Source organism: Dermacentor silvarum, chromosome 9 (genome assembly GCF_013339745.2).
Source record: "Dermacentor silvarum isolate Dsil-2018 chromosome 9, BIME_Dsil_1.4, whole genome shotgun sequence".
Classification (NCBI taxonomy): Eukaryota; Metazoa; Arthropoda; class Arachnida; order Ixodida; family Ixodidae; genus Dermacentor; species Dermacentor silvarum.
The window spans coordinates 31,573,737-31,587,376 of NC_051162.1; the positions used below are offsets into that span (position 1 = coordinate 31,573,737).

The 13,640-nt window shown below is 44.9% G+C and overlaps 1 protein-coding gene across 1 annotated transcript in view; it reads right to left on the reverse strand.

Moving 5' to 3' along the window:
- Positions 1-985: 985 nt before the first annotated feature.
- LOC119463517 (lipase 3) overlaps positions 986-13,640 on the reverse strand; it is a 28,384-nt gene continuing 15,729 nt past the window's right edge. Inside the window, exons 6-11 of the mRNA XM_049655255.1 lie at positions 13,001-13,093; positions 9,746-9,898; positions 8,224-8,234; positions 5,753-5,885; positions 3,688-3,756; positions 986-1,275 (exon numbers count right to left, since the gene is read on the reverse strand). Coding sequence (XP_049511212.1) covers positions 1,021-1,275; positions 3,688-3,756; positions 5,753-5,885; positions 8,224-8,234; positions 9,746-9,898; positions 13,001-13,093 — 714 coding nt within the window. The 3' untranslated portion in view covers positions 986-1,020. The remainder of the gene's footprint in view (positions 1,276-3,687; positions 3,757-5,752; positions 5,886-8,223; positions 8,235-9,745; positions 9,899-13,000; positions 13,094-13,640) is intronic.

Below are 13,640 nucleotides of genomic sequence, written 5' to 3' on the forward strand. Positions count from 1 at the left end.
GCCGAGGAGTATATGTCTAGCTTACAACAAGCAGCATTTGCACAATCCAGCATGGCAGCGAAATGCGACCGCTCACAGATGGTGCCACTCCGAACCAATATGGCGGTAAAAACAGTATTATAAAACGGTCTATACCGAATGGCTTTTTTTCTCTCTCTCTTATATTTTCTATCTCTCTCTCTTATTTTAAACAGAAGAGGTGGAGTAATGAGAAGTTGCAATGTCCATGTGGCTCATTAACACAATGTAATAAATAAATGTTTAATTACTAAATCTACATCAGTAGCTGCAATTCGAAATGTAAGCCTAGCAGTATTGAAATCACGTCTGCTCAGCAGAAATGTCGACATATCCGTCGCAAAAATGTTGCAATGCGTTGTCCTTGTAGTTAAGGTCATCCAAAACTGCTGGGGGGACGCATTTGTGAAGCTGTAACTGGATCGCCAGTGTAACTGAAACCCCAGCACATATTAGGCACGGATATCTCCAAAGTAGGGCTAGTCATAAGAGTTCTGCTAAACACGTATGATTTGCCAACTTTTCGGCGTCATTTTTACGACTACAACGCGCGTCTAACGTCAAAAATAATAAAAAACTACTTACGAATATTTTAATAAGCCAATTGAAGTTCGCAATTTTTTATGAAGATGATTTTCATGTCAACAAGAAATCGACCTAAAAAGATTGAACAGCACTATCTTGTAGCTGACTATTTTTAGAAACTCTCTTCTAAGTAAAAAAAAAATCTAGGCCAACATACAACTCGATGTAGCTGTTCAGTTTATGGGTTCTAGTTAAAGAACCCCAGGTGTTCCAAATTATTCCGTGGTCCACCACTACGGCGTGCCTCATAATCAGATCGTATCTTTGGCCCACAAAACCTCATAATTTAAAAAGTTTATGAGTTCTCGTCTTCATGTTAGATTAATTTGGCATTCGTATGTCACGAAGTTTGGGTGAGATACGTTATGTACTTTACAAAAAGATCAGCCAGCGTCTCGCTTCGTGTGTGTATTCCTTTTACGTCCCGTTTAGAAGCACCCAATTATTCATGAAATCAATGAGTGGCCTGTAGACGAATGCGGCTGCCTCAGTACCTAAAACAAAGTCCAAGTGCGTGAAGTCCGGATCTGGAACAATGTAGTCTAACACGACATTGGGCAGGCTTCGTCGAAGCGTGGAAACATCCTCGGGGTTGGCGAAGAAGTCCTTTCGAGCACTGAAGAGGGCCACTGGCGCTGTTATTCTTGAGAAGTCGTAGGCTGGGCTCTCCACCTTTAGAAACAACGCGCAAGCATAAATTAACATTTAAATCAGCATTATACAGTGACTCTACAGCAAAGCATTTTTGTAAGCTGGACTTGTCCACTACCATCCTGCACTTATCTTTTGGGATGTTGTATCTCGGTTGAAAGGATGGCTTCTATTCGAATACTGCGACTTTGTGGTATAGTGTTTACGTCATAGTGTTTATGGCCTTTCCGTGCAATTCGCCCCATTTTCTGCACATAAAAAAAGCTGCGATCTTGCGGCTTATTATTTGCCTTTTGGCGTACCTTAAAATATTTCTCAGTCAACTAACTAGCTCCGAGATTAGTTGCCGAAATCTGCAACGCCATAGAAAGGGCGTTGGTGAGTCTGAACGCGGCGTCACTATTTTCTTCAATTCACATTACCTTCTTCAATGAGATTGTGCTTACAATAAAAGTGCGCTATGCCGTATCGCAGGGTGTCTGCTCAACGAAGGATATCATACATGGCATATGTAAATTATGCATTTTCTTGCTTCATCCTAATGTTTCCCTGCCTGTCCTGCTCCTAAAATATGCCCAGATTTTCTATATACAGCTGCATCCTGGCATAATATGTGAAGCTTGTTGTTTGAAGAACAATAAAGAGTGTAAAAAATTTCTGTGAGCTCACCAAGAAACCAAGCGACTTTTAACCTAATTAGAGAAACATTTGAAGCCCGTAGAAGGCGACGTATCACTTCCTGTGCCTTATTTTGTACCAAACGCTAAGTAAAAACTTTTCCTCCAAAAGTAATATGTCTTGTTCACCAGTGTCAGGTCCCAATATTACGCGAATAATTACCAAATTAGGTTGCTTGTCTCCTGCTTCGATGCCCAAGAATATCACCTCAATAAAAAGGTAATACAAGTGATTAGTCCTATGACGATGCTGATAACAACACATTTAAGCAAGCGAGGGGGTTGAGTTGCTGAGTGGCATATTTAGAAAACTTCATGAAAAAAGTATTATAAGACAATATACGGAAGGACGACACACACTAGCAATTTCGTTCTTGCGCACGTGTACAAGGCCATCGTGATAGTGCTGAGCATGATGAGTAAATCTTTTTGATAGCTATTAGCTAAAATAATAGGTATGGTAAAAATAAGGCAAGCTTGCACTCGGTCGCGCAAAGCATAGGCACAGCGAAGCTTACTGGCAGTTACTGCTAGGTAGGAACTTGGCTGCTGCTAGGTCTTAACTTGGTTTAACTTAACTACGCTTGTAGGAAGGTATTCTCGAGCATTCATTTTCAGAGGTACGTTCCCTTTCGCGTGACTAGCGCTGGACGCGTAGGTGCCTACGAGCGACTGCGCTCCTGGCATGCCACAAACGCAGGCAGGCTAACCGAGGTTGGCACAGCGCCAAGAATGCAAGCAGACGCCGAACGCGTTGGAGGCTAGCCGCTCGATATCAATCGGCCAGCTTCGCTGTGTCTTGGGCTTTGCGCGGCCTAGGGCAAGCTTTCGCCTTTTTTTAGGGGCAAAGCTCCTTAGGGCGTGGGTCTGTCCTTCCTCCGTATGTAGCCACCTGTAGTTTTATGAAGTGTTCACTAGATGGCGTAAGTCCGTAGCTCTGGTTGGCATGGAGACCGCTATGTATGTATGTATACGCATATATACATATATATGTATATGTATAGTATAACCGGAAGCCGACTTCCGCTTCCGTGTCCACTTCCGGTTCCGCTTCCGTTTCCGCTTCCGGTTCCGGAAGCCAGCTTCCGGCTTCCGGAGAACGCTTCCGGCGTTTTTCTCTCTCGTCCGCAGCTAGGTGCGCTGCATTGCACAAGGGCGTTCGTTCCCGACGCGCGCTCTCTTTATCTCTCGTCCGTAGCTGTGGTTTACCCGAATGATCCCCCGGTGCTTCGCCCACTCTTCATCATTCACTTCGGGGATATGCTGTGATTTTTTTTTCTCCTGGCTCAGCGCGCCGCGGAGAGAAGAGAGGCAGGGGTCGGGAAGGCAGGGAGCTGGCGCGTGTCTCCTCCTCCTCCTCGTCTGGGCTGCCATGGCAACCACGGCTACGCACCACAAATTACGGCTGGCTTAAACAGCTTCGCTGTTGATATATCAGCTTTGTAGATCTAACACATGTGTATAACATTTACACCGCATCGCCTTCCACTGTGGAATATAACAAAATTCCCTCTTGACCGTCGACCGCAATCGCGACCTAGGGTGCAGCAGTGATGGTAAGCCAAGGGCTAGCGCAGACATGAATGCAGTGAGCGCGTTAATACTCGGTAATGTTCACCTTCTGCCTATGTCGTCTTGCAGTTGTATGATAATTTATTTACCGCTCCGGAGAATTGCGTGTCTCAAACTTTTAGATAAATAACACTGCCTTTACTCTTGCAAAGCATAGCGCAGAAAATGTGAATACGAGTCTTACCGTGCCATACAGGTACAAGTTCCTCTGGGGTCCGTAATTGTACTTGACAAAGTTCCTGGCTCGGATGATCTAAACCAAGGGAAGAGAAACGGTGATTTCATTATTGGGAAGATTCCTTTCGAAATTACGGAGTTGGTAAGCAGCAAGAACATTGGATATTCTCAAAGTGCACTAGAAGGTAACGTGTCGCACCATTCCGGCGCTAAAAGAACATTGCGCCATCCTTGTGTACGAACGGTGGAGTTACTTTTCAGATGACTTCTCGCTGTATCCGTGACTCGCGGCCGTATAGCCTCTAACGCCGTTAGATTCGAAGCTTCTTTTCGTCGCGGATGTGGAACTTCATTGCAATGAGCTAGAAGAATAAGGAGATCCAAGCTGCTCCATTTTTTAAGGCGAAAGCCTCATCGTCTCATCGTTCAGTCGACTTTCAACGTCCTTGAGCTGAAACCGGGTCGGCGAAGCGAAATCGTGCACGATGATGACTCGCTGTAGTAATTCACTTACTTCAACGACACGGCATCGTGTCTTACCGATATGCAAACGCTCACGCAACAATCTTGATGGTGCGCGGGTCATCGTCGTCATCGTGTTAATTAAGATGGGGTTAATTCAGGCACTTGAACCCACGACCTTCGGTGGGAGTCGAACTCTCGAGCTTATGTGGGAGTCGAACCCGCCACCTTTCGCGTTAAGGCGAAGTTAATTAAGGCACAGGTAATAATTATAGAGTTAATTAAATCACTTTAACCCACGACCTGCGGTGGGAGTCTCACCCTCGATCTTTGGTTGGAGTCGAACCCACGACTTTTGATGTTAATCAGGGTGAGGTTAATTAAGATACAGTTAATTGATGTAACGTCGATTAAGGCACTGGAACCCACGAGAAGACGTAATGAGTAACAACGCATTCGAATGAGAATTTCAAGTAATTTAATGAATAGCACTTGAGCGCGCAGGCTTTCGGCATTCACCCTCTTTGGCGTATGGTAAACTGACTGCCAATTTTTAACCGTTGTACGTAGAGTTAACGCAGTTTTCATCACGTATCTCGATGTTTTTTTTTTTGGGGGGGGGGGGGGGGGGGGGGGGGTCAATCCGGAAAATAGTGCAGCCTAAAATTATGTGCCCCTGGGGACACGGAATGTGGCACAGGATGCATGACAAAGGATATTTGCCAGTTGGTATATGCCGCTCCGAGAGAGGAAGAGAGCGATGTCGATCAGAGAGCACACGTGGATAGCCGATATTCTAGTTGACATTAAGAGGAAAAAATGGAGCTGGGCAGGCCATGTAATGCGTAGGATGGATAACCGGTGGACCATTAGAGTTACAGAATGGATGCCAAGAGAAGGGAAGTGCAGTCGAGGACGGCAGAAAACTAGGTGGGGTGATGAAGTTAGAAACTTTGCAGGCACAAGTTGGAATCAGCTGGCGCAAGACGGGTAACTCGAGATCGCAGGGAGAGGCTTTCTTCCTGCAGTGGACACAAATACAGGCTCATGATGATGATTATGGGTTACTGGGTATCACAACAACAAACACCTACGTAGTGACATCCACCTAATGCTTCGAGATAGGTAGATCTCAACTCGAGTTGGGCCTGCTTGACATTTTTAATCACAACGGTGCGAAGTTACTAGGTAGTACTGCCGAAACGCTCGTCTAGCTTAGCTGTGACTGTGCTGCGCGTGCCGTTCAGGCCTGGCATTTTTTTATCTAATGCAAGTGATTCCATTTTCTTTTCTCTTTTTTTTGTCTCTGTCACATTTTTACATAGCGCTGAATCTGTACAGCTTATAGAACCCCAGAGTTCAAGTAATATGCCAGTATGTCTGTCATTGCTGAAAAGAAAATCACGGTTTATTTTAGTTCTCCCAAGGAGATTCAATGTGGATATGAGCATGCTTAGTTCGTCACACATATTTTTTTTTCATTTTCACTTATGAGATAGCAAATAGGGGGAACCAAGGGATTTGATTTTCTTAGTCACAATCACACGAAGTCACCGATAGGCCTACAAGTGACCCTGATATATGAGTACCTTATCAGTCTTTGCACCAACCTGAGCGTACTGTTCGACGTTCCTCTTGGAAGCACCCGAGGGCAGATGACTAGTGTAGACGGCCAACCGTGACTGGACACAAAGAGAGCAAGAGTACACATAATTATATCCACCCACGTCATTCGTTAGATAACTGTCAAAAATGTCGTCGACGTAGGCTCTTTAACTATGTATGCAGTGCGAAACAAAAGTGCATCAGCGACCTATAAAGCCTCACCATGCAAAGGCAACAATTGTGGCTGAGGCACACCGCTACTTAGGAGTACAGCTTTCGCGAATAATAATCAAATAATCAACTAATCCATCTATCAGTCAATGCGATGTTTATGACTGCCCAGGAAAAGCTATGGAGCCTTCGTACTGGTGCGCTTAACGAAGTATGCGCAAGACAAAATGTACGCAGGAGAGAAATGGGATAGAACAAAGACTGTGACATAGGTAAACAGAAAATGAGGAAGCGGATCTAAAAGGCAGACAATATCACAATCTACATATATACAAAACACAAGAATGAACTCTAAAATATGTTAATAAATGCAGAATACTTACTACATGTATTTTTTTGGTGTCGAGCCATAGGACAGTCTCTAATGGAACATGGCCGTGATGAAAACACCGAATGCTGCCTGAAGTGCTTTTGTGGCACGGAAATTTGCACATGATCAAAATTCCTTGCACAACGTGTAATGCTATGGACCACCTTATAGAGGAACAAAAGGTCTGCTTTATACGTCTTTATCTTAGAGGTGCGAGTTGAGGTATGTTTGAGAGGGTTAGACTACAGTCGCTACAGGGGCAAAACCAGTGCTTGAACATAGATGTCAATTTATTGTGGAGGCGTTCAGCGAGGTCCGCATTAGATTTGCACTTACCGTCCCAAACTACAGAGGCGTACTCTGGTAGTGGAAGGCACACAGTACAATGCAATTTCAGAAAGGCTACCGGGGAGTGGAAGTCATGCGATATACGACAAACAATACCAAGAGCACGAAGGGAAGGTGGTTGTGCTTATTTAGCGTGTGAAGACAAGATTAGTGTTTTGTCGAAGTACACGCTAAAATTTTGTCTTTCATCGACCCTGGGCAATGGAGCATCCTGAAGGGTATAAATATATCAAATGGTGGGTTTTGATGGTGTGCACACACCACGACATACATGGTGTGCACATACCGGTGTTGTGGAAGCACTTAGGTGTAGCTTACTGTCCTTGCACCAGTGTGACAGTGAATAGAGTGTCTTTTTGGAGCTCAATGCTGCCGCTAACACTGTTAACAGTGTTACATAGTAGGAAGACAAGAGGGCCAAGAAAGCATCCTTGATGAGCTCCGGTAGTGGCCTCATAGCTAACAGAGCCCTGTCAATTAATACCAATTAAGCACGATGTATTTCTTATGTAATTAGATAGGACGGCAGTAATGGAAGAACGCATGTCTATTTGCGTGAGCTTTGTAATAAGGGGCTTATGGCAAACTACATCAAATGCCTTACTTAAGAACGAGCCCCACAACGTGTTTTACTGAAAAGGAAGCTCAGTTGACGTAGTAACATCTTTCACCCCAAATACAGAACAGAAATGTTCTGCAAACGCATCAGCAGTGTTTGCTGCAACATTGCCATTTTCATCAACAAGACATAATACTTCACCACTATTTTTAGAAAAGAGCGCCCACGTAGCTCCAGAAATATATAGAATTGCTTCCCACGCTGCCTTCAACACATTCGATGTGGTTCTAGTGATCATTGCTATAATAAAATTTGGAAACGCAATTACAACGCCAAAATTCAAGTTCCCGCTTATTTACGCCTGTTTCCCCGCCTTTCTGTGAGCACGAATTTTTAGTGTTATTGCTGTTTTTACTTCTTTGAAAAACCAACAAGGGACTTTTGACTTTTTGAGCGTTTTTGTAGGTAGGAATATGCGCAAGCCGTCTTCAATGATTTTCGTAATTTAGTAACCTGTTCATTACATTAGTTGTAACATTAGCTGTCCCACCTACGGTCGACCAGTCCAAGTTTTCAAGGTAATGGTACAAGAAAATGTGGTCTCCCAGAGAAAAGTTGAAGCTTCGCTTCGTGTTGATATCAGACCCGCCACTGGGTTTCTGTGTTGTCAGAGCTCCAGCGCTGAACAATACCGGTATGTAAATAAATTCTGCCCAGCAAAATATTTTAAAACTGTTGTTACTGTGATTATTTGCCTGTCCACATTTCTGCCCAAGCCCGCTCATTGGCGTTCAGCTTTTTGTGTTCCTTTTTTTTTGTCATTGCGTTACCTTGTCCCGGTGGAGCGGGCCTCCCTCTTAGCCCCTAGTTTCGGGACATTAAACCCCTCATTCAAATAAATAATTTCTTAGCTTTCCTTGTTCTTTTTTCCAGACTTGCTCTCTCGTGCGCAAATTCATGCCAGCTGTACTACAGCACTTGATACCGTTGCAACTGTTTGCACTTTTGGCCAAAACGACAAAACTTACAACTTCTTTTTCTACAATTTTGAAAACAATGCCGCCGTCATTGGCATTGCACAAACGCGACCGTCACTGCGGTGCATATATGCTTTTGAGAACGTCGTGGGAGCAGTGAGCCTCGGCCTCAGGGAACTTCCGGTTGTCTGTAAGGTAGTACTGTTGTTGCCTGAAATAGAGCGTGTTGGTTCCACATGCGAGGCGCCTTAATACGTCTTCAAATAAAACGAATGTGTGTAACACGCAGCTGTGAATTAGTGGCTATGAAGTGGCGCTTCTAAGCATAAGGACACGGCTTTGACTTCCGATCGTGGCAACCGCACACCGATGTGGCCGAAATGCGAACACGCTCCTGTACTTGGATTTAGCCGCACGGTAAAGAAGGTGGCCAAAATTAAGAGGGAGAACTGCAATACGGTGTCTCGCAATCATATCGTGTATGTGGAAGAATAAAACTCCAGAAATAAACAAATTGTCATGCCTCAAGCATACATACGTACGTAACTCTATTTTTTCTCTAATATAGGCGAAACTGATTTGTAAACATGTGTTACCAAGAGAAGAGAAGTGTAGTCGAGGACGACAGAAAACTAGGTGGGGTGATGAAGTTAGGAAAATTGCCGGCGCAAGTTGGAATCAGCTATCGCACGAGAGGGGTAATTGGTGATCGCAGGGAGAGGCCTTCGTCCTGCAGTGGACAAAAAAAATATAGGCTGATGGTGATGATGATGATTATCTGTACATAGAACGTGTTGAAGATCTGTGGGCTTTTGTTTTGCAGCACTACTGCGACCTGGCATTGCCTTCCTTGCCCGCTCTATTCGTGCAGAGAAAACGCAAAGTCTAACATTCATTATACAAGTCTGCACATATCAGGAACACTTCGTTTCTCCCTAATAATGACTTTGTGATTCTGTACTAAGAAGCCTGTGGATGGTGTTGACGTGATTTTTGTGGCAGTACTTTGTACTGACAGACGTCTTCCGACCGGCGTACATAGTATAGGAAGCATTGATCTCTTTTACGGGTTTTCATCGTCTTATGAAGTAATAAACTTTGCGTAAACAGCCAAAGTGTCTGTTTGTACTCAGCAAAATGTAAAGTGCACAGTCGCAAGCTTTTTCACAGTAAACGCGGGAGCGCGTGCCGCACAGTACATGCAGATCATCAAATGCGCCCTCGTAGCCATTAAGTTTAGCGGACACGCTAATATAGTGCTCACGCGTCGTGTGCTACTGCCACCACCGCATGGAATTCGGAAATGACGGAGCGTGCTATGTCATGCGCTTGCGCATCGATTACGGTCTGGCCGCATACACTTTCGCAGGCGACGTGCAAACGTGATCAGGGGGTGCACCCGCTAAATTTTCAACTTGCCTTACAATTTAGCACAGTCGGTTAGCCGCGCACCAGAGTATTATGCGTGTTCCGGGAGACTGCACGCGACATCCCCGGCCGTTTTCATTTTCACAAAGCTTGTTACTACTGGGCAGCAGCAGACAGCTTCTTTCGTGTCACTTGCTGTGCGTACCTGGTTTAGTTGGTTGGGGTTCACGCCAAAGAGGAAGAAAATGGGCAGCGCACAAGCGTAGCGCAGTGGTGACTCGCACAGGGCGTAAGCAGCACGGCGGAGCCACTCTGGTCTCACGAGCAGCCGACCCTGGTTGGCAACGATGGCCGATGCCTGCGGGAAGACAAGCCATCAACTTCGACTGACAGGTCTACCACTCCCAGTCAGCAGCTCCATGCGATAAATTATAGTATTCAGCACAGTCAATTTGTTATAATACAGGAAGCGTAGTCTACTATAGCGACCCTTGTCCTGCTTCGGTGACAACACTCGCTAATATGAACATGAATGAACAAATTACTATGCACCGGCCTTTTGTTCGTTATAGCTAAGATTGTAACGTATACCATATGTGTTGGCCAGGCTGCCATTACGGTAACGCTAACTAAATTTGCACCTTGTTAATTTTTTGTGCACGTAAAAACTACAGGTCCCGCGTGCTAACGCCATTAAACGCATACACTGAACTGCAATGGTCATTTTACTGTCATTCCCCGTATGAGGAGTGGCATAGGGAATGACTTCATTGCGTGTATAAAAATGTTTTGTCTCTCGGATTATAACGTTGGAAAATAGCGCCGTGTGTTCACGTTCTTACGTCTGTCCTTATATCTTTAGCGCTACACATAATCCTGTTATGACAGAGCAATTATCCAGAATTACTGCCTTAGAAGCAGGGATGTTAAGTAAGACGATCTCGGTTGGTTACCCTGCTCTGGGAAAATATGAAAGGTAATTGAAAGATGAGGCAAGAAGTTCACACTATACAAGCGGACACACGGAACACAGCGTTGATTCTCGCTATCATACAAGCTGGTCCAGTATTTCTTGGCGGACCAGCACTGTTGTGGATTTGCACATTGCAGATACACGAAGCCACGGTATCAGGACGTTCTCTTCTGCAAAAGCCTGCCATAGAATTTCCCCAAGACTGTCCGAAGGAGAAGCTGGTGATCCTATGAGAGTCAGTAAAGCTTTATTACACAGGACGGCTCTCTGGCCTAGAGAAAGGCAGGGAATTGGGCAGCCATACATAGGTATTTAATGCGCAGTATTCTTGACGACTTCAACGCGGTTTTGTGTAACGGGTATCTGGCCGGCATCAGGCCGTTCTCGTGTGCCGATCCCAAAGATTGTGCACTCTAAAAATGTGGGCCGCTCACGTTGGTTATTTTCGACTGCGTATGTGGTGCTCTCCAATGTACCTTTTTTATGCAAACTTAAGTCTGTTCCATTGGGCATGTGCCGCAATTCAATGAACTACTTGGACGCCAACTTCACAACAACGCACAATACCAGGCACTGCACTCCACGTCAAGCCACAATACGTGACCGTTCGCTGTAGAACAGTCACGTGATTCATAAGATTCATTAGAACCATTCTCCATCAAACCGCGAATGTGTCGCATTAGGTAGATGTCAGCTGGAGTTAAGCCTGCGTATTTCTTTTATGCCCGATGTATTACAATTGGCACTGACGGTCATACCAATTAGACAATTAGACCAATTACCAATTACCAATTAGACAATTAAACAATTAAGCGCCTACTGAGAGATGACACACTAATGCTTCTTGACATCGTTTCAAACTGGGCTAAAATTGGAATTTCGTCCTCCATTATATGGTAAAAAAGCATCTGGCGCCTGCTCCGCGTTATGGGAAATAAATAAATGAAATGAAATGAAATTTCAAGTAAGAATTCATGGAGCGTAGACGCTGGATAGTGAACTCCCGTGTACTTAAGGGCTACCGCCCGCTGAAAGAGGCTAATATTGTTCCGCATGACCTGACAACAAAATTCAGCAACGCACAGGCAATCTCGGTGCGCACATCCTGATGAAAGCAACGCGTATAAATATTAGTTTGTTTGCGCGCTATTCTGAGCTCGAGTTAGGGCTGTAGTAGAAGCATAGGAATAACACCAGTACACATAACATGAAATCACCAAAATCAGAATGCAGCACACTTACACGGGAAGAAAAACAGCAAGTCACTAGAGTCTCGCTTCATGCAAGAAATAATCAACGGGAAATAGGGAATGTTTCCAAGTAGTAAGATGCAATGTTCGTAGCTTAGTGTGAAAAACCTGCATTTGGTGAGTCTAAAAGCTACCTAAATTTTCTGCAGCTGCCTGTTCAGCTGGCAAATAGCTCGGTGTTTTTCTTTCAAACCAATCGACACCAATGTCTATGTTTTACATAATGGCAAATGCAGTTGTCGCTCAAGAAAACTGAATTGCCAGTTACGGTAGGCTCGTTTAAGCTACTTAAACAACAGTAAATACGAGAGAAGATGAGGGTCATCATTCTCTTTTGGGGTAATCCTACGGTAGCGTAAAGCTAAACTAGAGTGGTCAGAGCACATCTGAAGCAGTAATTGACAAGTGGGTTTTACATATTACGACCAGCGTGCGACGCCACCCGAAAACATCCAAGGAGACGAGGAGGGGCGCTGTCTCCTTGCGTGTTCTCAGTATTCCGTCTTGCGCTGGTCGTAATAATGCCGAACCAACCCGCCCAAAGCTGAACCTTACGGGTGTTATACTGTCACTGCGCACAGGTATAGACAAGTTTTACCTGAAGACTAATTGGACTGATAAAATCATGTACATTGGTCAGCAATTGAAACGCGATAATCGGTACCGCATGGCGACCGGCACTTTTTCCGCCACCGGGGTGCATTGGGTGATGGCTTCGGGAATCAAACGGCGACAGAATGCGTCACAAAGACTGTCGCTTTCGTTCTATACCAGAATGCACCAGCTCGGTGTCCCCAGCGCCCACCGTTGGTGCGAAAAGCGCCGGTAGCCACGTACTCCGAGTATCGCGTTCGAATGGCTGGGGACTGTATGTATACAATACACTCACTCGTAGGACGTTTGCCTCATTACGTCTCAGAGTTAAACACCGCTTGCAATGGACAGCAATCGGCAACATAAAAGAAAGAAAAGAAGTATCCATGGTAATACGGTGCCGTTATTTTTCAACAGAACTGCGTAAACCAAAGCTGGCCAGATAAGATTATATAATTCTGTAAAACGCAGCTTTCTTGATTTTTAACCCCCCCCCCCCCCCGAATGAAAGAAAAAGAACAGAAGAGACGGAAGATCAAGTGCTCACGTCTCTAATTTTATTGCATTTGTGGCGCTAAACACCATTCCTCTACATCGATACCAACTAGGGAAAAAAAGAAGCTCATCGATGCAGCATTCTTACCGTGAGAATGGGGGAGATAGGGACTAGAAAGCGCACGGGGCTTCGGATGAAAGTCATGTTTGCAACGGGTGCAAGGGCGACGAGCAACAGTATCTGAAACAAGAGAGAAAAAAAATTATGTGGTTCTACGTGCCAAAACCACGATCTGATTATCAGGCACACCGTAGTAGCGGACTCCGGAAATTTTAACCACTTGGTGTTCTTTAACGTGCACCTAAATCTAAGTACACGGGTGTTTTCGCATTTCGCCCCTATCGAAATGCGGCCGCCGTGGCCGGGATTTGATCCCACGACCTCGTGCTTAGCAGCCCCATAGTCATTAAGCAACTATGGGGTTTGACGACATGAAGAGCCATTCAAAAGAAATTTTAACGCGGTAGCGTTAAGGGCCCGTCTCGCAGAAAATCTGGTGTCGGCGTCCGCAGCCGGCAGCGTTGTCCGTCAGGGAAAATCATCCTGGACCACAACCACGCAGGCCCTCGGCGTGGCGCATAGGCGTTAATGAATTAATGAAGATTCTCAAAGTAAAACGCGTAACAAAATTCGTAAAGTACGATTTACACATAGCCTACCGACCGGTCACGTAGGATTGTAATTTACATATACGAGAAAATAATTTGAATATACGAAAAAACATAAT